Source organism: Grus americana, chromosome 2, assembly GCF_028858705.1.
Source record: "Grus americana isolate bGruAme1 chromosome 2, bGruAme1.mat, whole genome shotgun sequence".
Taxonomy (NCBI): domain Eukaryota; kingdom Metazoa; phylum Chordata; class Aves; order Gruiformes; family Gruidae; genus Grus; species Grus americana.
In genome coordinates, this window is record NC_072853.1 from 90,777,023 (window position 1) to 90,801,358 (window position 24,336).

General features: G+C 38.8%; 1 protein-coding gene across 20 annotated transcripts in view; it reads right to left on the reverse strand.

Moving 5' to 3' along the window:
* PIGN (phosphatidylinositol glycan anchor biosynthesis class N) overlaps window positions 1-24,336 on the reverse strand; it is a 108,310-nt gene that overhangs the window by 20,908 nt on the left and 63,066 nt on the right. For all 20 annotated transcript variants that reach the window (XR_008575768.1, XR_008575771.1, XR_008575769.1 and 17 more), the window contains 9 exons: window positions 23,996-24,074; window positions 21,610-21,792; window positions 18,222-18,358; window positions 17,085-17,184; window positions 16,867-16,959; window positions 15,355-15,446; window positions 12,138-12,249; window positions 5,229-5,337; window positions 1,370-1,472 (listed from right to left, as the gene is read on the reverse strand). Coding sequence is in view for 15 of the 20 variants with exons in the window: in XM_054815821.1 (XP_054671796.1) it covers window positions 1,370-1,472; window positions 5,229-5,337; window positions 12,138-12,249; window positions 15,355-15,446; window positions 16,867-16,959; window positions 17,085-17,184; window positions 18,222-18,358; window positions 21,610-21,792; window positions 23,996-24,074 (1,008 nt within the window). In the remaining 5 variants the exon portion in view is untranslated. The remainder of the gene's footprint in view (window positions 1-1,369; window positions 1,473-5,228; window positions 5,338-12,137; window positions 12,250-15,354; window positions 15,447-16,866; window positions 16,960-17,084; window positions 17,185-18,221; window positions 18,359-21,609; window positions 21,793-23,995; window positions 24,075-24,336) is intronic.

Genomic DNA, 24,336 nt, shown 5'->3' on the forward strand with positions numbered 1-24,336 from the left:
ATGAAGATGACAATGCTTGGGTTATCAGTAAGAAAAGTACCTGCAAGCCTCACAGTGGTCTACACTTGCCTACAAACTGAATGTCTTCAACTGAGTCAGTGACAACTAGCTGCATAGAACCATGCTCTTCAGCTGGCTTCAATACTTCCACTTAACTGCACCTACAGAGGTGCTGTAATCCCCTAAGCAAGGCACTGGGTTATCGTTACATGGTATAACAGAGCACTGAGGAGAGAAACACCAGATACTTTTGGCACTGGGCATCTTGGGTTTTCTATGATTGGTTGGTTTGGGGAATTTTGGGGTGGGTTTCTTTTGTTTGTTTTTAAAGAATTATTCCTAAATTTGTTGGTCTATTTGAACATTGCAGGAAGACAGTAGAGAGCTGTTAGCTCTCTGTCAGTGGTCTGGTGCAGGGCTAAAATACAGAGAGGGAGGTTACCAGCCTGAGAGAGCATAACATTAATGCTTTATCCAACAGCCAGGACAGGCTAAGAAGGTTGAGTGTAAGAAAGTGTGTATGGACAGGAATAAGATTAGGATCAAAACCTTAATGGGCAAGTGGGAGGAAGGGGAGGCAGGAGGTTAAAAAAAAAAAAGCTTCATCTGAAATAAGAGTATCCACAAGAGGCAGCTATTGCAAAATGTCTGCCGCAAGATAATTTATTCCACTTAATTTTCCAGTGTAATTAAATCCAGAGGATAAGCAGGAGGGGAGGTGGAAAGAATGGTTCCTATACTCCCCATTAATTATGCTTTTAAGAGCTACTGAGTCGGGGGGGGGGGGGGAGGGGCGGGTGGGCTGACACAGTGTTTTCTTCATTTATAAGCTTTGAGGAGTTGTCTTTTACCTGAAAAGAAGCTTGTGGACTAGCATCCCTTTGCAAAATGTTACTTCCATGAAAATCTCTCTGAATAAAATTTTCCCTCATTTTAGGGCTACCTGTTTCTTGTCGCATGTCCTTTCAGCCATAACTAGACACCAGTGCTCAGCAGCTGGGAGAGAAGTTATTTCCTCTTTTTTGTGAGCAGAAAAGCACATGCCAAAACAACAAAAGACATACACTAAAATAGACTTTCTTATTTTGGTGCAAGATTGTTTGAATACATACCCTTCCAGGCACTGTTTGGTCTAGCTGAAAGGAATGTCAACAAAATAGATTGTTTATAATACAAGGAGAAATATGGAAGTTCCCCTCAAATTTTATTTAGGGAACTAACACAAACAAGGAGATAAATGGTGAGATTACAGCTGGAAGCACACATTTCACCTTTGACAGAAATGTTCATGAGATTCAGCAGATAGTTTCATATTTAGCCCTTGATTTTCATATGTATGATCAATCCAAACAGAGTAAGAAAGAAGTACCCTGTGCTGAGGAGCAGGTAGGTAGACATCACAGAGAGCAGTATGCTCAACAGTCGCTGAAAGAGAAACGTGGGGCTCAGTAACGGCAACACCGAGGAAGAAACTGCAATAAAGAGAGATCCATCAGTCACTACATGCAAAACATTTCATCCTTGGTAACAAGATAACGTTCTTCAAATCTTGACGCTTTATGTACAGAAATTCAATACTGGTCATATCTGCCCTACTTTTCAGAAGTTACTTTTGCTAAAGAAAACCCAGTGTTTGGAGTATTTATCAAAAGTAATTTTGGTTCTCTGTCATGTTAATTCCCTGGCTTTCTAGTTCATAGCCTTAATAATTTCTCATGAACTGATGTTCCCTTAAGATAATGTGGAAGCACAATCCCAAAAAACCGTCAAACTTGACTGTTTAATATGACTCTAAGAACCACTTACCATGGCCCCAAGGACCTCCGGCAGGTCACAGACTGCAGTAACAGAGCCAATGCTCCATGGGATTAGATTAGGAAACCTGCCACATTTTGAGCTGCAACTGAAAAAAACTTATAGTGCAGATAGAGAAACTATCAACTTATTAACTTCTCTACTTGAAAGGTTTAAACCAGGAATATTTAAGGAACTACAGGGGACCTAACTGTTGTGATTCATGCCTCTTGCCTTTAACTTGTAATGCATTTCTCTAATGCAGGTGGGAGATCTTAGGAGTTGCATGTCACTCCTTAGCGCAGTCCACTGGCTCAACTGCCCAGCCAGCACTGGTTTGCTGTCCCCAAAGAGACTCCACTAGCTGGGAAACTCCTGCAAGTGAGGACAGGGGCCAGTGGTTTGCAGGAGGTGAGGAAAGTTGGGAAGAGAGGAAATGAGCTACTAGAAGAGTGAGTAAGGAGGAAGAAAAGCAGAGGAAAAGCGGCCAGTGCTTGAAGCGAGGAAAGGGAGAAAGAAAAGCATTGCTGTGATGTCATCTTTAAACCTGATTTTTTTTAATATGAAAATTTTATCTCTTTATAAAGAAGTGTGTTGACAAATAACATTGGTGTGATTCTTCATTGTGGTATAGTGCCCTCACGTTCCAGAATCACTCAGACTGCATCAACAGTAAGTCATATTTAATAATCACTCTATTAAGGAACAGAAATAAAACTATAATATATGGAAAGTGCTCACTTGTTTTTATTGTCATAGTATATGTTAGTATTTACAGTAAACATATCAACAAAAGAGAGATGAAGCTGTTTCTAAAATCTGTGGGTCAGCATGTTTTATTCCCTGGCTTTCAGTCTTGGCCACTGCTACAATTACAGAACAAGTGACTTCATTTCAAGGGTGCTTCAGTCTTTAAGCATCACTTGTAGCTTTCTATACTTTAAGAAGGCCTGGTTCAAGGAGGAACTCCAGGGACTTCCCCACAAGTCAGAACAGCTGAAAAGAAATTCAACGTGGCAACCGGCCTCTGTGAATGACAGATGTGTATCGCTCCCTGAGTACAATCATAGATTGAGTGGCTGGTAGATTATAATTAGCCATTCCCTTCCATCTCTGATGTGACACGTCAGATATTAACCATCAAAAGACCTGCAGGTTTCTGGCTGACCTATACAAATCTCTGTATGTGTCCTCTGCACGCAGTTGTGACCCCAAATTCCTCAAAAATTTGGCAAGTTGCTATGACAGATTTCCACTCATAAAAACTTTAAAACATAATATACACTCATTTACAAATATCTGCTAACATAAAGATGGCTCTGAAGAACATGGGAAGCAGCTGGATTAACTTTCTAACTCCTGGTTTTACCTCTGTGTTTGTGGTTAAGGTACGCTGCCCCAACCATACGGCATAACAGCTAAAGCCATCTGGACACAGGCCTGCAGGAACCCGCCATCACTAATTCATTTGCCTGGTTCTCCAAAAATCAGTCTTTCTTCAAACAAATAATTTTAGGTCTAAATTAAAACTTTAAACAAGGTAAGCTTCATATTCATCAGAATGAATAGCCAGGGAGTCTCATTTCCAGCTTATTGCTATTATGAATAAATACTGATAACTGCATTTCTGATTATATAAATGCACACAGAGGTGCAAAATGAGAGTTCAACAAGTAACACTGTCATTCTTCCACAACTAAGCAAAAAGATGAAGAGGAGTTTGACCACCTCTAATGCCATCAACCTTAGAAAAGCTACAGTAGAGACCTTGGTACCTTAATTCTTACAATGCCACATTTGTGGTAGATGTTCGCGACAAGAGAGGTGCTAGTTGTGCTTATGCTAGTGACAAGGCATTTCTCTCCAACAGGAGTACTGAGGACACGTTGGATGTCTTGGCTTTTTACCTGCTTAGTTCTGTGTTTAATTATGTAAAGCAACTTCAACAAATGCATAAAGCTCCTACCCTGTATATCATATCCACTTAAAATGATTACTTCCAGTCTGAAAGATTTTGCTAAAATATTCACTACCACCATGGCAGCAAATAGACTTTTGGGTTTATACAGTTTACTTCAATTTTAGCTTTATTTTTAGCATAGAAGCACCACCCAGAGCAAAGAGAATTTCTATTATACTTTTTCATCATAACTCTAGACCTCTGTGACTGCCCAAGTCATCTCTTAGATGAAAAATGTTTTTCTCTCACCCTTATACAGGAGAGGAAGATAACCTTTACCCTCAATTCCTGCTCCAGTAAGCCAAGCAGGACATCATTGATTTCATCAACTTTACAACTGCAAGGAATTCATCCACTCAGAGATCTCCACTTAGCTTAGCAGGCTACAAAGAGTTAGGAAAGCATGATGTAAAGGCAAATGCTCCAAAGCAAACTACATTACAAAGAGAGCGTTGCTCACGCACACACTGATCACAATCAGCTGTATTAATCTTGAATCTCTTTGCTCAAACAGAAGCAGGATTGCTAAAACTGACAAGATCTGCTTAAGCTAAAACAATGTCACCAGTACAGAAATGTACACAATATATAACACATCCAGCAACTGGATAACAAGAGTCATAATTCTTCCATTAAGCAATGTTTAAATTCCTGGTCTTGACTTCTAGCAAAGAGCCGATATCAAACTTCGCATGGGATATGTTTAGGTGTAAAACAAATTCCACGTTCCAGATCACTCAGGGATAAATAATGCCTTACATCATCTAACGGAGCTCTACAGAAATTATTTTATAGCTGAAATACGAAAGGTATTGCTTTACTGTACTCCATAACCCCAGTGATAATTACATTTGCTTTGTTTAATAATCTTAAGATTTTAGAGTCATGAGAAATCCATAGACTTGCAATTTTTTTTTTCTTTAATAATCAGGCTCTTACAGATATCAAACATAGATTAGCATCATTAGTTCGCAAGCCTTTTGCAAGGCAGCTCTGAAAAGCACTTCCATACCCCGAGGGTTTTCACCATCAACTGCAACTTCAAGTTTCCATTGACATACAGCAACAATCTTTCCTCACTTCCCCATGCTTAACTATATTGCTTGCAGAACATCTCAGATTATCCTTATCTGGCTCCAAATGACACAAAAAAGGGAATTTATACCATTATATCCCTAAAAGGGGTCTTCAAGATATGCAGAACATTCAAAACAAAAGATAAAGCTACTTGTAAATCAAAGTTGTTTGCATTTTATTTACAAACCTACAAAGAATATTTTAGAAGACTTTCTAACACACTCCTCAAAAAACTTCACTCAGGAATGAATAGTGAGCATATGTAAGAACTATTAGGAGTCAAATAAAGGAATATGTACAAAAGTGAGCTGTTAATAAAAATGTGTCGCTGCCCCTCACCCAACCGCAAACCCCAGAAACTATCAGCATACAAGTTTGGGAGGGACGATGTTCTTACCTAGAGTCATCCAGCTAATAATTTGATTCAGTACAGGCAATCCTTGTTTGTTCTTAAGACTGTCATGGGTACTGCTCACAACATAGGTTGAAAGTGCAATACTCAACACCTAGAAAGAAGAATCACACAATGAAACACATAATTAATGTATGGATCTCTGCCATCCCATAGTAAGTATGTAAACATGCTTTAGAGTTGCATAAACTCATCTCAATCAACCTAAGAACAGGAAGTCAAGTATTTCTAGCTTTTTACAATTTATGGTTTTCAAAACTTCCTTCTAGGTTTTTTTTTTTTTAATTTTTCTTATTTATTTGTGCTATTTTTAAATAGTTTAAACAAGCACCCTTGATCACTGATTTGACATGATACGCTCTTTGTCAAGAGTAACTCCTTAAACACTCATGTAAACAATGGAAAACATATGCCTCCAGTTTTTTGAGGAGCACTTGTCCTCAAACAGCAACCATGAAGAACTAGCAGAACCTCTGGCTTCACTGCCCAATCAGGTAGGGGGTGAAGGGGAAGGCTAAGTTAAGGCAAGAGCTTTGCGTGGGCAGCACAGCTCCTCTATGAAGAGACAGCAGCAGCAGAGCAGATTCAAGATGGATTTTAAGAGATGCAAAGCAGCTGCATTCTTAGCAGACTATTCAAATGAAACCGAACCACCTGAAGCAGAGCCCTCTGCTTTAGAGAAGCAGTGAAGCCAAAGAGGGTCTTTTTTTTTCTTGACTAATTCAAGAGACACCATTCAGTCATCAAGTAGGTGCAAAAAACCTTAGGACAATGACCCCATCAGTCAGTTATTTTTGAAAAATGACAATTACCCAAGAAAATGCTTGAGCCAAGTTTTCAATTACTGCTATTTATTCACAACTCTGCAATTCCACTAAAAGGCAAATCAAGCATGCAAGGTACTTTGCAAACACGTGCTTTAAAACTGCATTACAAGATATCATTGCTGTTGTAGCTTTTTTAGTGCAAAGCAACTACACAGTGTTCACATCCATCGCGTTTTACCATATGAATAGCTGCCATTCCGGCACCCACACCCCCGCCAGACGCAGTGATACCAAGTGGTACCTGCCCAGAGGATACACTTAGCAGTCAGCATTGGTTTTTGGCCCGGTTTCACAGGTGCTCAGTATCTGCTGCTTCTATTTAATTTCAGGTCACAAGAACACGTAACTTGTATTTCTGTGTGACATCAATAAGCTAGGTCGAAGCATTAAGCCTCTAAAAGCTCAAGGAACTGGCCCCTTTAGACCTCTGATGTTTATTTGGGATGCTTTTGCTGTATTCAGGCCAGATCTCTCCCCTTTGATATATCTTTTCAACTTATTTTAGTGTCATGAACTCTGCTATCCCCTAGCCACTGGTGAAGTCACTTTGCACTGTCTTTATGTCATCTCCCATAATATATCTTGTGCCTTGGAAGACTTGTGATGACCTGGGCACGTTAGTAAACCCAATTTACCACTGCTAGATCTATGCCAGTGTCCAGGGAAGGGCCCAGCATCTGCTTTTGAGACTCCCATGTTCGCAGTTTAAGTAATGTTCAAACTGCTCTCAGCTTTCACCAGCATCTCCAGGACTGTCGAAGAGCGCAGACACAACTCAGAGCTGCAAACTGAGGTCTCCAGCTAAGAAACTGTCTTCTTTCCCCCGTCACAACTGTCTTTAGAGTTCAGAGATTATTCTTGAACAGCTTAAGAGCTGGTCTCTGAGAAACACTCATCTGTAGGTCATAGCTAGAAAGAGGAAACCAAGGGTGACATCTGCAGCCCCAGCACCTCTGTGCCAACTGGGACAGAGCTGGGAGCTCTCCTAAGCATCCAACATGATAACAACCCACAGAGAGACCGGCAGGAGAACCAGCACCAGCTGGCTGGCTGAAAACACTCCTCCTGTCCCCTAGTTGCACCAATATGACATGGTTTCCTACTGTTTATTTAATCTCCTAATTCAGAGAAAACTAATAAACTGACCACCTGGGACCCACATGAAGTTCAGGCCTCCTAGGAATAACAACTTGGCCCAACATTATCAACCAAAGGAAACAGCAGTGGTTTTGGTAGTGCAGCAAAAGCTGGACTTCACCTATGAAACTGCTGTCAAAGAGAAATTGGTGTTTACTTCAGAACAAAAAAAAAAAAAGAAAAGTTGTACAATAAGCACTCCAGCAGTCTAGCTGATGGATTAGAAATAACTCCAGTTTTCACCATTCCTGAAGATGACTTCTCAAAGATAGAAGTAGTATTAACCAAAAGACAATTCTCTCCTTATCATAGCAAACAAAATTCAGCAAAAAATGTTATTCCTGCTTTAATGACATCAAGAGAAAACCTGAGAAACTCTTGACAATTTTCAGAAACTGTGGGGGTGTAATTAATATCTTCTCCCTCAAGCAGTGACACGTATCACAACTTGAAATTTAGATCTAAACATAACTAAAGTTTTTGTAACAGAAATGTAAATGTAACCATATGAAGTTACTCAAGCTTGCATTTTTACTTTTTAAAATATCTGTATTTATACACTTTTGCTGAAAAATCTGTTTGATCATGCTGTTTGGTTGTCTGGGACTTTTTAGGATAATACCCATGTTGGAGATCTATAGTGTGTAGGTACAAAAACCAGTGAATAAATGAGTAGGCTGTAAATGGCCTCTCAGATCCATACAGGTATGTAACTCATACTCATTTGCTAAGATGGACACTCTGTTCCATCCAGGGAGAAACCAACACAAAAATACATAGTTCAGGACCAGATCCAAGGGAATTACCTTTTCTGTGAAGGACTACATGCAAACTGGTAGGGGTTTTTTGCCTACTCTGACGGTCTTTGCCAACTCAGGTTTCTTTTTGACCAAAAGAAGAGCAATAAAGGTAATGGAACAAGATTTGTTCCTTACCAGGCATGGTATCTTCACTACAGGCTAATTCCCAGATGGAAAAGAAGCTCACTTGGACAAGAAAGAAGAAAGTTGTCTTCAGAAGAGAAAAAAACCCTCACCATAAGCACAACAAAAAGCCTAGGCTATGCTGAATCCCTCTCTTTCTCTGACTGAAACAGGAAGGGAACTGAAAAGGGAAGTGTCTTTATTCAGATGCAATTCCAAAACAACTTGCAAAGAACAATTCAGGCAAATAAGAATTACTTCAGCCTTTGGGAAATATTACCTTATTTCTTGTATGAAAATGCATCTCATCTTAAATGAGCAGATGCAAAAATTTCAGGTGAGGTGAAATGAAAGATTTAAGAGGATTCTTAAACACAGACATTACCAAAACAAAGAGGAAAAGGATTAAAAAAAAGTCAAGTAATCCTATAGAAGCAGTTAGCAGAGCGGCTAAGGGAATCCCCAAGGCAAACCATAAAGAGTATGAAGAAGGGACACCATATTTTCCGTTCCACTTCAGTCAATACTTGCCAGGAAAGTGGCACACAGAGAAGACAGACCTGTAGCAAGTTAATCTATCTCCTCATTCCTCAAAATGAAGAAACATCAAACAACCAATCTTAGTTTCCTGTCTAGGAAGGAACAACATTATCAGAGGAAAGCATAACCTTCAGTGACTGCCTTCAAACACCACATATGGGGGAGCTGCGAAAGAACTACTTTTAAGAAACCCCTTGTCAGATGCAAAGCAGGGACCTGATTGTGTGTGCTTATGTATATGAATGTCAGCGCCTTGATCACTGTTTGTCATTGCAAAATAGGCAAGTTTCATCTGACTAAAGGATTCATCTTACAGTTAAAACTGCCTAGGAGCTGTAAATCAAAACTCATGTGCCAGCATTTTTGAAGATTACCCCCTTCCCTCTCCCCACTGAAAACTCCCAACTCAAAAGGAGAACAAGGGAATTCCATTGCCTAGAAATACTAGTCTTCTGACAAACATTTCCTGTTGTATTTCTGTACATTTCAAAACAAGTAAATGCAACCTAACCTCAAAACAAGTTATTTATTCAGAAACGTGTAATGCTTCTGTAATGCCCCTTTCCCCCTCTAAGTCTGAAAAATCTCCCCTCCCAATTCTTTCCTTACCCAGAGTGTGAATGGTGGATCCCATGTTTTCTGTTCCCAAGTAAGCTTTTGAAATAAAAATCTAATAGAGATTAGTAATTAGATTTCGCTATTGTAAAATATCCTCTGATTAAAAAGCAATTTGAGGAGCTTTATGATCTTTTTAAAGTTTGGGAGAAAAACGAAGATGTTACTCCCTGAACAAGCAGGCAGAACATTTTCATCTAATTTAGTATCTCAGGGCTCTGAGTGAATTTCCTGATTCTCTAAAGTTGGCTCAAGAATAGTCTGGCATCATTTTTTGACTACAGATCTGTTTCATCATCATTTGTGAGCTTCTCCACAAAGTTACAGCCCACAAGATGCTGTAAGCAGTTGCATGGTGAGTTGACATTAGCTGGCTGCCAGGTGCCCACCCAGCTGCTCTCTCACTCCCCCATCCAGTACTATTTTGTTCAGGCATTCCAGTGAGAAAACCACTGCTGAGAATGTACTGCAAATATCTGTCCTAAATGCTTAGGAAAGGAACTGATACCTCTTTCCCACAGTTGTCATGGTTTAACCTGTCCGGCAGCCAAAACAACCACACAGCCATTTGCTCACACCCACCCTCCCAGTGGGATGGGGGAGAGAAAAAAGAAAAAAAGTCAAACTCATGGATTGAGATAAAGACAGAAATAGGACAGAATAGGAAGATATTATTAATAATAATAATAAACAACAGAACAAAAATTAGACAAAAAAATCCATAACAAGTGAGGAACAGCTCAATTGTTCTCTTTAATATCTTTATCAATGATCTGAACAAGGGGATCAATGCACCCTCAATAAGTTTGCAGATGACACCAAGTTTTGCAGGAGTGTTGATCTGCTTGAGGGTAGGAAGGTTCTACAGAGGGATCTGGACAGGCTGGATCGATGGGCCCAGGCCAAGTGTATGAGGTTCAACAAGGCTGTGCTGAGTCCTGCACTTGGGTCACAACAATCCCATGCAAGGCTACACACTTGGGGAAGAGTGGCTGGAAAGCTGCCTGGCGGAAAAGGACCTGGGGGTGTTGGTCAACAGCCAGCTGAATATGAGCCAGCAGTGTGCCCAGGTGGCCAAGGCGGCCAACAGCATCCTGGCTTGTATCAGAAATGGTGTGGCCATCAGGTCTAAGGAAGTGATTGTCCCCCTCTATTCACCACTGGGGAGGCCACACCTCAAGTGCTGTGTTCAGTTTTGGGCCCCTCACTATAAGAAAGACATTGAGGTGCTGGAGTGTGTCCAAAGAAGAGCAACGAAGCTGGTGAAGGGTCTAGAGCACAAGTCTTACGAGGAGTGGCGGAGGGAACTGGGGTGGTTTAGCCTGGAGAAAGGGAGGCTGAGGGGAGACCTTATCACTCTGTACAACTCCCTGAAAGGAGGTTGTAGCCAGATGGGTGCTGGTCTCTTCTCCCAAGTAACAAGCGATGGGACAAGAGGAAATGGCCTACAAGTTGTGCCAGAGGAGGTTTAGATTGGAAATCAGGAAACATTTCTTCACCAAAAGGGTTGTCAAGTGCTGGAACAGGCCGCCCAGGGAAGTGGTTCAGTAACCCTCCCTGGAGGTATTTAAAAGACGTGTAGATGTGGTGCTTATGGACAGGGTTTAGTGGTGGACTTGGCAGTGCTAGGTTAATGGTTGGGCTCGATGACCTTAAAGGTCTTTTCCAACCAAAACGATTCCATGATTCTATGATTTCTCACCACCCGAAGCCAATGCTCAGCTAGTTCCTGAGCTGATCCGCCTCCCAGCCAACCCCTCAGTTATATATGGAGCATGACATCATATAGTATGGAATATCCTGGCTGTGTCCCCTCCCAGATTCTTGGTCGCTCCCTGCCTTCTCGTTGGCAGGCAGGTATGAGAAGCTGAAAAGTCCTTGACTGCTTGGCAACAAGTAAAAACATCAGTGTACTATGAACATTATTCTCATCCTAAGTCCAAAACACAGCACTATACCACCTGAAAGGAAGAAAATTAACTCTATCCCTCCTGAAACCAGGACAGCAGTTAAGCTGGAAAAGGTAGGAGAAACCACCAGCACATTATACATGTGTGCATGCCCAGGTAAGGGCATTTTAAGCATTCATTATTCCTTCCCCTCCTCCTTTTAACCACTATGAGCTTCATATCTAAATCACTAATATAATGAATGCATTGCTTAGCTCAATAAAACTCCAGCACATAAATCATAACCAATAAAGCTGGTCCTGAAATAAAACCATTATCATGTAACGAGTTTTAAAAAAAGGAAAAAAAGAGGACAGCAGATATGCAAGGTATTATTAGAATCTTAAAGGGTCTCTAGCACTTAATTAGTACCTACTATGAAAAGATCTACCTATTTCATGAAGTTATAAAGAAAAAAAAAAATCTCATCTTTCATCTGAAAGAAGACTTAACTAACAGAAAACCAGCTCAGTATCAGTCTCATGTTGTTATTCAGCAGCCAGAAACTGGAAAGAATCCCCTGAACCAGCAAGCCTGTCTTTAGTGTGCATGTGCAATTCCTGCAAAGGTTACTGGAAGTTACATACACAGACTGCAGGCACGATAAACTCTCAAATTCTCTGAGTAGAGCATCGAAATGTGTATGCACATCTATGCATACATAGATACACATAAATATGCATAGGATGAGCTTTTGGGAACACAGCATTATGATATTTAAAAATGCATATTACCATGAGCACATGGTCCTCTTAAAATAGTCAAAGGGGACAACTCTTAGGAACAATCATTTTCTTCTTGAAAACTGTGGCCTTGGTAGGAACATGTTATTAGAAAATATGTAAAAAAATTTGCACGTACAAACCCTCTAACATTCAAAATTACTGAAAAGTAGCAACTGACCTGATAAAAATGTACTTTCATATCTTCATTATTTCTGTATTTATTTTCGCTTTTACAAAGAGGTGCCAATGAGAAGCAAGAGATCAAGAGAGTCAGCAAGCCAGCTGCTATTCTGTAAAACAAACAAACAAAACCCCAATAAAATCCCAGGAAATATCATCACAAGTTTCAGGAAATTTGCATAGACATGTTCTTCACTAAGATGAAATAATTCATTTCAGTATCAAGACTGAGTAAGTTAAGGAAACTTTAACATCCAGCTTTAGAAAAACAAAATCCAACCCAGCATCAAAGGTTTTTTGGAGTGGTTGCTGGAGGTTTTTTCTATTTGTGGTGGTTGGGGGGTTTTTTGGCTGGGGAGTGTTCGTGGTTTGTTTTGTTGTTGTGTGGGGGTTTTTTTTAATACAAATTTGCCATGCACAAATACAGTCATGCTCTTTTCATGGTAGTGGCAAAAATCTCTGTTTTGGCCACATGTCTGATCTGTCACTCACCATTTTGAGGTTCTTTCAATTACCTCCAAATAATATTCTGAACAAAATAGTAACAGTGATCAGTGATCTAAAGTTAGTGGTTTCAAGGTTTGTCATCTATCAGGGTACTTGTATTTAAACAAAGCTATGGTTTTGATTGTAATGGTGGTGTAACAGCAAGACTAACAGGAAGACTGTCACTCATCACAAACACAGAAAAAAATAGTTTGGTATTACTGAGGAAGACTGCTAATTATGACACTATTCCAAAATAATAGACACTATTCACTAAAAGATCAATACTAATATCACCTCTGACTGTCTCCCTTCAGTCATCAAGCAAGCAGAGGAACTATAAGGCAGCAGCAGTTTTTGCACGTATTTCTCTGTCATGCTACAACCTTGATATGGAAGTAGTCAAACCACGCAGTCCTCACTTTCACTTGTCACTTGGTATCTCCACTGAAAGACTAATGACAAAAATGTCCATTTGTGACTGCTGCACTCGTGTTTTCTTAGGTATAACAAAGAATGTACACAAGCACCCCATGTTCAGTAAAATCAGACTACTTCGGCGTATCACAATACTAATTTTCAAGTAACGATCTAACCAATATGAGAACACTGTTGCAGGATACTCATTCGCAGGATACTCATTCACAGAACGGAGGCTGGAAGGTATCCCTGGACATCAGTCTAGTCCAACTCCCTACTCAAAGCAGTGCCAACTACAGCAGGCTGCTCAGGGCCATGTCTAGCTGAGTGTTGAATACTTCCACTGATGGAGACACTCCACAACTTCTCTGGGGAGTCTGTTCCAGTGCTTGACCTCCCTCAGTGTAAAAAAGCTTTTTTCTTATGTTTAAATGGAATTTCCTGTATCTGTATTTTTGCCCATTTCTTGTCTCTTCACTAGACACTGAGGAGGATCTGTCTTCTTTACTCTTTTCCCCCGGTTCCTGATGGCCAGTCTTACCAGTAAAGATGGAGGCAGAAGAAGGCCTCAGCCTTTTGCATGTCCCAATCAGCAGCAGGGCCACGTTTTCCCTAGTCGTCTTCTTGCTGCTGTACACTGTTTTGCAGCACTTTACATCCCACACCAGATTCAACTCCATGAGAGCTCTGGCTTTCCTAACCTATCCTGCATATTCAGACAGCATCTTTATGTTCCTCCTGGGTCATCTGACCCTGCTTTCACCTCCTGTATGCTTCCTTTTTATGACTGAGTTGAATCAGGAGCTCCCTGTTCGTACCATACAAGTTTTATTAATGTACTGAAGAAGCCCTCACCTGACATACAGTGCCACTGCTCAAGAACAGATTTAATAAATGCACCTATTTCTTACAGGCACTCTAATTTCTCCCTTCTGTATCTTCTCTCCCAGCATCTCCTTATCTTCAACATCCTGAAGCATCACATGTACATATATCTTTAATTGCTGCTTCGAGCCTTTTCAGCTTCAAAACTCCCTTGACAAGATTCACACAGGCACAAACTGTTTCAGAGGTACAATGTTTCATTAGAAGAATAAATAAGAAGATGTACAGCCTGGATAAGGTGAATGTAAAGAAGTATCAGGGAGGAAGATCTGAAGGTAATTTAATTCCACTTTGATTTCTAAGCTGTGCTCAAATGTTCTAAAGAATAATAAAGAAAAAAATCAGTTTGGACCAGCAGAAATATATACATGTGTATATACAGCTGTGAGGTTGTAATACAGCCAAAGCAAATTTGTCCTGAATATTTCTAACGTGCCCAATCATCAAGACTAAGAAGGGTTTTCAATAGATGGATTTAAATCACTGTAAAAAATATTGAGGCAGAAGGTCAATAATTTTGGAAATATTTGGGCTCATAATTCTCTCTGCAATCATATATTACTGCTCAAATCCTGTATTTTACTGAGGATCAGGCACCCTGGCTCTGATGGGGCACAGTATCTTCCCTCAGACAGCAGAAGGAGCCATTGCAGCCTAGGTCAATTCAAGCCTCTCTCTGCAGTTACTACAGTGATACCACAAGGCTAATGCCTTCAGGCCAACCAACTGGATTGCATCCGGATGTGAGAGAATGCTTGCATGATGAAAGAGTAGCTCACAAGAGGAGAGAGATAGACAACAAAGATGCACTAGAAAAAATGCAAATCAACAACTGTAGAAAAATTAGACAAGCAACACCAGAAAGCAAGATGCAGAACACAGAACCAGAAGTGGAAAAACAAGACAGAGAAAACACCGAGGAAGAAGAGAGCTCTGCCTATACTATTTGTTTTATTTCCCTGAATATCTCATTAGGTACAGAGTGCTATTCAAAGACAGATTATTCAAAATTAGATGGAGTAATTCAGAAAGATGCTGTCAAAGTAAATTGCTTTTGAATAAATGTTCTTATTCACGTGAGTGCTATTTACCATGTTTGCACCCCAGTGAAGCTCCTCCTTTAATGATGACCTTCATTTTCATGTAAAATTTGCGAATTTTTGTATTGTGAGAAATGTTTCCCTCTACAAGAAATTACAGAGTAATGCAAAGAGCAAATGGATGTGGCAAAAGAATTAAAAGTCTATTCTCATTCACATTAGTGAATAACTGAGGTCTCTATAATCATGTTATTTAAATTCTGAATTTCAATACCTGTCTCAGCCAGCTTTCAATAATACAATTCCTCACATATATCAAAAGTCAGCCTAAATTTTGAATGTCAAAGAAGGAAATAAGTTTAAAGAACAAGATTATATTCTTACACCAGAGGAATGTTTGGTTCTCTTCCTAGAACAGGCATTAAAGGAAATATTGCCAGGAGCACACAGAGAAGAGTCCAGATCAATGCTGTTGTCTAAAAGAAGAAAAAAAAAAAAAGGAATTTTGTGGAGGTCATGTGGACAGACAATTATCTAATTAAAAAAAATACTTCAGCAAACTACTAACAGCTACTATCATCTCCCACAGGCAAAAAACCTTGCACATATTAAGAGTAAAATTAACTGAAAAAAGGGCCCAGGGTCATTGGTATTACAGTACTTCAATTTCATACAGAAAAGAATCTCATTTACACAGCTGTCAAAATCCTATCAAAGACAATGAGAATTAAAGCTAAGCTTCTATTTAAAGCACTTTCTCAAAGTGTGGCCTTCACACACGCTGCAGTCGTCAGAAAGCTGATGGAAGCAGCTGATGGTTACTTCCATAAGTAACCTTATGGAAGAAATGAATAAAACCAATCTCATCAGAGTTTGCAGCAGTTAACTAATCACCTATTCTCCAGCAACAGGGTAACATTTTCCAGTCTTTGAATCTGAATGCCATTTGATTTAACCACCATAATCATCTAAGCAGTTCTCTAAATTCTTTGCTAGGAGAAAAAACCCAAACCCATCCAAGGTATTTTACTCTAAATAAAGACATTAAGAGCTGTACCACTTCAGCTTGAAAACTTTAAGTCAGATTCATGTTCCTAGAAGGAAATTTTCAGTGCTACAAAACATCTTTTGTGTATACTCAACTTTAAGACGTTACATGATTACTCAAATAGAATAAAAAAAATTGTAAATAAAGAAATACAAGCCTCCATCTTGACAGTTCTTGCAGAGCAAGACTTAGGAATTTGACTCTCCTTTTTATTTAAAATGTTAATGTTACCCCAGAACTCTAGGTTTTAGGTATCCTGTGAAATAAGAGATGTTTGAATAAATGAATGGAAGAAATGTCTCTTATATTAAAGGTTGTGCCACTTCACACCCATATCTACAAAAGTGGAGGTTTTTTCTTGGAGAAAAAAAACAGTACAGAAAGCTGCCTCTGAGGAACAATGTGTGCCAACTGATTGCAGACAATATGGATTGACAAGCATTTTTCAGCTATCTTCATTTTTTTTTTCAATAAATGATTGTATTACTTGAATGGTGGCACTTTCACCAATCATGTGTGTCAATGCTTTTGCCACTGTGACAATTTGATAAACGATGTGCATTTCATATTTTAAGTCAAGCATTTTTTAGTTATCATTAACAAAAAAAACCTGCTAACTGATAGCTACTCCAAAATTCTTAAGCAGTCTTATTACTAATCTTGTATAACAGATCTATCCAGATTATATTAAATTCCCTTGCCTTGCTACATGCTGCTCATGACAGAGATCAGAATAAGAGCATAACTGAACAAGAATCTACAGCAGCATTCTAAAGAGACCACATCCTAAGATGCAAATCAGCTGTTAGCCATTTAAAATACTCTTTTTAAGCAAAGCAATACAGTACCTTTGCTTGAACCCACAGCTGTGTGATCACTGGCCAGCCAGCAAAGACAAGAAGACCAACAGTAAGCGTAGAGCGGTAGAAGAAGCTGAAGACCTAATAAAAAACATAATCCAACAGAAGACTGAAAAACAAGCACATTAATAAAACTTAAAATTCCTCAAAGAGGTAGAATGCTAGCAATGAGATGCTCTGTTGATACATGTGGATAAAATACTTACTAGTATTTCAATTCCCAGTGTACAAACCAAGAGGAATCCTATAGACTGACCAATATGAAGTGACAAGAGATTTGTGGCAAGGTCTTGAATAACAGGAAGTCTGTTCAAAATGATAGAAGACGACAGCAATTATTTAAAAAAAAAAAAATAGGATTTTACCCTTGAAGGGCAGGGAGGGGGTCAGAGCGTAAGACATGTTTCAGGTATTGCTGATCCTGCCTGCTGTTTAGAAACAGAGTGAGCGATGCCCTGAGGCTCTGTCTGCCCAGTTTTACTTGATATAAAATCTACAATAAAACCCTCCAGCTTTTCCCCCTCCCATTTCTGGCACATCTTCACCAGTGTTTGGACAAGCTTCAGATTACTCTTTATCCAAATCGACTCTGAGTTTATGAACATTTTTGGTTATGCTGTGCTTAATGTCCATCATAAGTGATGAAACTTTCAGAAGCTTTAGAGAGAGAAAAAAATCCCTAGTTAGCTTTTCCAGTTTTTTATGAGGCTGCTCATTATCTAACTGTGGTTGGTCTCATTTTCTCTGAATAATATTGAGTTGGCATCTACAGAATTGCCAGCAGATTAGGTAAGTAATAGAAATCAGAAGCTAACAAGTATTTTTGGATTTGGAATAAAAGGAGACCCAAACAAAACAAGTTTGTTTCAATATCAGAGCACAATCCTCAACATGACTAGCACATCTCCAAAAGCAGCTGGAGTTCAGTATACTTGACGCTTTGCAGGATCAGACTATTTCAAAATTACTGAAGAAAAGGAACAACCTGTCTCATTTTACAAAAGAAATTGCTGCTACAGGTATTTGCCCAAGATTTTAGCACCCTTTTGCTACAGCTATAAGAGAACTAAAAGCATTTTGTCTTGGAAAGACATTAATTTATTTTTGCTAACAGAAAAGATATCTTCTAGAATTGGCATCTGTATCAGTCTGTTTGGAAACTACTTTATCTGTCAAGTGAAATATAAACCAGAGTCCTCTGGAATGTCTCAGAAAGCATTTCAGGAAGTTCAATAAAATTAATCTAGCTTTTTCTCCCAAACTTATGAAAAAAATTGTCAACAAAAAGGAAGCACAGGCATGGTTTTATAAAACATTCTTTCTAAAATGTATTCTTTACTTACTCTCTCACAACTGCATACCAAAGTGGTACTGGCAAGAGACAGTATACGTAGTATGTCCAAGGACATGTTTGAATCAACAGGAAAAATACAATTATCATTCCAACAAAGGCAAAACCATAGAAGAGAACAGTAGATTCCTGAAAAACAAATGGTTGAACAAACATTCCCGAGACAGTAATAAAATGTTTTAATCTACACACTATTTTCCATTTGTTAGTTACACAGTAAAGCAAATGTTATTTTAACAGAGCCACTGAAGCTGCCTTGTGTCTATGTACACAACTCTGGACGCTGTTTCCAGCCAGATGAAAAAAACCCAACAGTAGGATTTGAAGATCTAATTCTAAATATGTCTCTACATAAAATCCTGCAGTAAAATCTGCACTGGCAAGGCACACTTGTACAATCTACAAGCCCAATGTATGCAATGTTATTTATGTTCAATGGATATTTGAAATCCATTGGAAGTCAGGGTCTTGGATAAAAGAACTCTCTTAAATTTAGATTCTAAAACCAGACTTGAGGCGTAACCTTTTGAGTTCAAGTTCATAGCATTACAGTCAAAACGTTTAATGAAAATTCCATTAGCACATGTGTCCTCCTCCTGCTTGAGACAGTTGTAAGAGAACTAATTAAATAAAAAGACAAAGCATTAACTCCTAGTGGAAAAAAACCAACTCTTCAGGATCTAGGGACAGCTACTGAAGGAGGCTTGCGACCAGCCTTTCACAGGAGAGATGGCCTTACTCAACCTACAATTTCAAAATACAACAGAGGACTAGAGTTGTACGGCACTAAAAGGTTCCTAGCATAGCTAGAACTGTTGTTATATTTAATCATAACCTACAATGCACTCAAAGAAATACATTCTTAGACTGAGATAGTTATAAGTAGGAACATCAAAGAGACAAAGGAAGTTTTTAAAATGGGTAGTCTCAGACAGGTAGGCTAGTCCTGAGTCATCAGGGAGCAGCAATCTCTTGTTTGTGCAAAGAGAAGCATTTAAAGAATCACTGCATTTGCCTTTTACCTGGTCAGTGAACTACTCTTCCTTATGTAGGGACATTCAGATAGCAGAAGAATTACTGGTAAGGGAAGATTATGTACAGGTTTTAAATAAACAATTTTATCTTTATGTATTGCAACTTGACATAGCAAAGGCAGCTTTAGTGACTGAGCGGTCTTCAGTGTATTGTGTAAGTAATGACTGACGACACTGTTTTCTTCTACATGAATGCCAGTTCCTTTGAATGAGTTATGTAGACAGATATGCAACTATGTTAAATATGCTGAGAAGAAAAGACATTCAATTAGCAGTTCACATGGACAGGTTACCATTTTTTCTGGTCGTTCCCCCCGCCTCCCTGGTAACTGACATACAACTGCCTTGATCTAAACTGACAGCAAATGCAAGTTCTAAATGATTTTTAAGATAGAATTTCTGCTAAGATATTCCATTAAAGTAAGAAAAAATGTCATATAGAAAGCTAACCTAATACAATTTTATTAGTTTTACATTTGCTGACATATAGGCAGAAGGAATACATATAGATATGATATGCACACTATAATTTATCATTGAATGAGTAAACACATACAAACAACATTTTATTCCATACAGACACATAAATATTAGAGTCCACTATAGTTGGTCATGCATTGAAAATGCAAACCAGATTTGCATTTTCTGTGGATGTTTAAAAATAGATTAGAAGGTTAGGTTTCTTGCTAAGCAAAACAATACACTAGTCTAAAAGAAAAAAAGTTTTTTCATATGCAACATAAGAAGCCAAAAACTTTTAAAGATGATATATACAGGATATGCAGTTTCATTATTCAGAGGCTCCTTTCAGATTTTATAAGGCTGTGCTTTGCAGAAGACTATTTGTCAATGGTAGATTAGTTTCTCAGCAAAATTCTTTAAGTAGCTCCAATATTAGTTTTAAACCAAATAACCTCCATATATGAAGCATTAGCCTCACACTGTGATCCCCTAAGTATTTAGGAACACTAAAAAAGGTCTTTACAGAAAAGGGCCTCTTGCTAAAACCGGGGAAAGAAAAATTCTATAGACAAAGAGCTAAGAAACCAGGCTTTTTTCCCCAGTCTCACTAGCATAAAATTTGTCTTCAACAAGTAAAATCAATATACCAAATGAAAATCTGATGTCAACTAAAACTGTGAAGTTTTTGCTTAATGTAGTTATTAATATGCCCAATACTCAGTGTATTTATTGTAATTATTTCGTTCATATCTAACATAACCTGCATCTTGGATTATTTCTTCTCGGTTATTTGATGAAAGAAAACCTAAATCATGTGGTACAGCACTTTGAATATTTTCCATTTCAATTTTGTTTGATTATTTTCATTAAAGGCCAAGACTATCTCATTTCAGCCAGTAGTAAAAACCTCAAGATAGCATGATAGGAATTTTCTCAGAGTAATATATTGTAGGCAGTAAAGATGCAAAGTGAGTGCTTATTCTCATTTACATTACCAAATGAAACAATTCCTTTTATTCTGAAACAAATTCTTGAAGTTTGGGAGAGTTGTGTCCCCCCCCACAAGGCTTTAATCCTTCTCTAATGAAATGCTAGCTTTTTGCCTGTTCATCTTTTTGAGCTATCTTTTTTCCCCTGATGAATGACTGAAAGTAAATGAATTTCCTAGGATTTTGTACTTTGTGAAAAATCAAACCATGATAAAGTTGTCAAAATGAGCTTCCTTCATCTTTGATGTCTTCTGCTGCAACCTTGCAAATCAAAGAGCAAGAGAGCAAGCCGATCTGTGAAACCACAGTTCACCTTTCTATTAAAACAGGTTATACATTTTAAAAATGCCATGATTGGACCGCACAGCTTCTGAAAACTGATTTCACATTGCCAAAGAGGAACAGGAATAAAATAATTTACATGCTAATTTTTTTTTTTTGCCTTACAGTAAAGAAGAATCAAAACGGAAGCCTGAAGCCTGTATTCTTCCAAACAAGTATTACTACAACAGAGTGCTGACTTTAGTACAATTAATGTTGAAGATTGACTTCTGTTTAAAGACAAATCCTCTAATCATTTTAAATCACTATGTTTGCTTATACTTGCGTTAGCATCTAGTAAAATACACAGCTGTAGGAAGCAAAAAAGTGAGAAAGCACTGTATTGCACACTCAAGACTTACACAGCGTAGGAATACTGATCCTAATTAATGGACCAAACAGTACCACTACACAGGATTACAGTAGCTAGTAAACTCCACAGTTTCCCACTTTCCATATGAAGTCCAAAGAAGCGGAAGGTGTGCAATTTGGTTTCCCACACCAAAGAGACTGAGCATACCTATAATGCTGAAAAATGATAGGGAAAAAAAACCATTGCATGTTTCTGACCTACCTTGTTATTAGTCTGGACAGTCTTGGTCAAATTGGTATGGGTCTTGATAATCACCAAAATCACGTAAGTTGTCCAGCCCACAAAGCCCATTGCAATACTTAGACCCAGGAATAATCTATCGTAAGTATGGTAATACGACAAGCCTTCCAAAGCAAGGTTAATCAGGGTTTTGCATAAAGATACCTAGAGGCAGACAAAACATATAAGCAAAAGTTTAGAATAGTGTAAGCTCCATTCCACAAATTGACCTGGCAGCAAATGGAGCTCAAGCAGCTCCGCCACTCTTGGCATGTGTGTCCTTCCCTGCACACAGGTACAGTGTTTTGGCCAGCACCAACTGCTGGACTACACACTGCTTTGCACTCCTGTTGGACATAAAGTCAACCATCATTTGACTCCTTTGCCACCCCCCAGCCATGGTAGTGGTCAGATGGTGAAAGCTACAGAGATAGCACACCTTGAACACCACCTACTACCAAGCATGTCTTTCCCATGAGCATGTGACCATATATATATATATATATTCCACTATAAGTGACCTCCCCAAAAAACAGTCACATGGTCCTGAAGGCACAACATTTACATAGGAGGAAGAGGATTATGGATGGAGCTAAAATATGGTCACTCTCCACAGCCTGAAATACCTGCTTCCGGGGGTTTGATGTCCTCCATTTCATTAGTACCTGATACCCCCAGTGCTTTGACTAAGCACCAGAGGTGAATTCAGAGACTGAATTTGAGCCCCAGTTTCATTCACAAAGCAGTTGTTTGGGGCTTTGAGAATGCAAATCATTTGGACACAAGAAGGGGTGTACCCGGTCTAATCACAGGTCCCCTCACTCAGTCCCTCCACTGGGCAGACACCATGATAAAGAGAGTGGTTTTTCCCACCATGTCATTCCTTACACAGAGGTGTGCTGACCCCTGTGATTTACCCAGAGATGGGAAGCTCAGCTGGGTAACTTGTGGTCACAGAGGATTCTCTGGTCATTAAAAGATCTGTAAGGAAGAGTTTAAGTTGAGTAGACATGATGATTCTTCTTTATATGTCCAGGTATCCAGTTGGGACTTAATAGCCACAATCAACAGAAAAAGCCATGTCAACAACTGCAGACATCATAAGTCTGCCAATGGGCAAGCTCACGCAAAATCACATTTATGAACGCATGTTTGCAATGCACAGAGCTGCAGAGTTGAGGAGACAAAGAATCATCTATACTCCAGCAGGTGGCAATGCACTGACCTTTCTGCGTTGCGATACAGGAAGCTGAGGATAACCAGGGCACAGGCAAAAGCCAGATGTGTTAGTGATCAAGAGCGAACTTGAACACATGGGGCACTTGAGTGAACAACGGGTAAAATTTATATATAACCAAAAACACCAACTCGCAGGTTCTACTGCTGAAATGTAAAATGTCTCCTGTAAGTAAGTAAGTGTGTGACAGTCAAGCAGTAGTATTAGCAAACCAAAAAGAAAACCTGCTCCTACAGCAAAATAAATCCATTGATTTAAACTGAGCTATTTCCGATTTACAATGAGGTAAATAAGAAGGCACAAGGTATAAAATAGATTTAGCTGTCCTGTGCATAAAATAGTAATTTATTACTCTGAGAAACATATTAGGGAGAAAGAAGAGCTGAATCCTAACACATAATGGAACATCCTTCCATGCATCCAGCAGATTAAATGTAATCTTACATATTCAACTTTTTAATGTACTTTTTAACACAAAAGTCAGTGACCAAACCAAACCTGCTAAAATGAAAGACTTCTTTGTATCATTTAGCTCTACAAATTATTTCTGTGAATGTCAGAATACGAGCACTGGTGAACTGCACCCATCAAGTACCCTGTTGCACAGTAAGTAGTAGCAAACACTTAGGAAAGTAATACCTGTACTGGGAAGCACAGATGGTTCCCAGTCTCTGACTTCAGGTAAAAGAACAAAGCAAAGCAGGAACCATGATGGAGCAAGACATCACACTTTTTTTTATGCAACTAGCAGCCTAAGAAGTGTGAACATGAACTACATTCCTCAGTTTCTCTCTCAATTTACCCTTTTCTACAGGGGAAAATAAAAACATACACTATGTGTTAGTATAATATGGAATGGTCACAAACAGTATGGATTTCTGTGGATTTTATACTTAAGAAGTATGAAGAAAAAAATACAGCAAGTTAGTATTATTCACTAGAACTGATGTCAAAATGCAAAATTTTGGAGACTTACAGTGGGATTTTATTTGTGTTAATGAGGTGCATCATAAGGAAGGAAAAAAGTTTTATTTCCCAGTTTCACTTCAAGTTAAACAAATCTAAACATTTACATATAATAAAAGTTCCTGTAAAAAGTTTATAGAAGGCATACAGCAAAAAAAGACTTACCGCTTCATCGTACCTCTGCTGCTGAATATATAGTCTTGTTTTCTTTAAGAAGTTGATCTGTTCCGAATCAGAAAGTGGTCTGTACAACAATATGAAGAGATATTAATGTTTCTTCTTTTCATGAGCAGAGGAAGAGGCAGAAAAAATTAACTTTGTGGTGAAAAAATTATTCCGGAATGAAACATACCAAAATATTCTGAACTTTGCTAGAGGTAATTAGAGGTAACTGGAATTAATCCATTCCTCTACATTCCTCTTCACACTTGTGTCAACACTGTTGCTTATCCCAAGATCTTTGCATTAAGAAACATTTCTTTTATGTAGGTGCTCCCATCTAATAC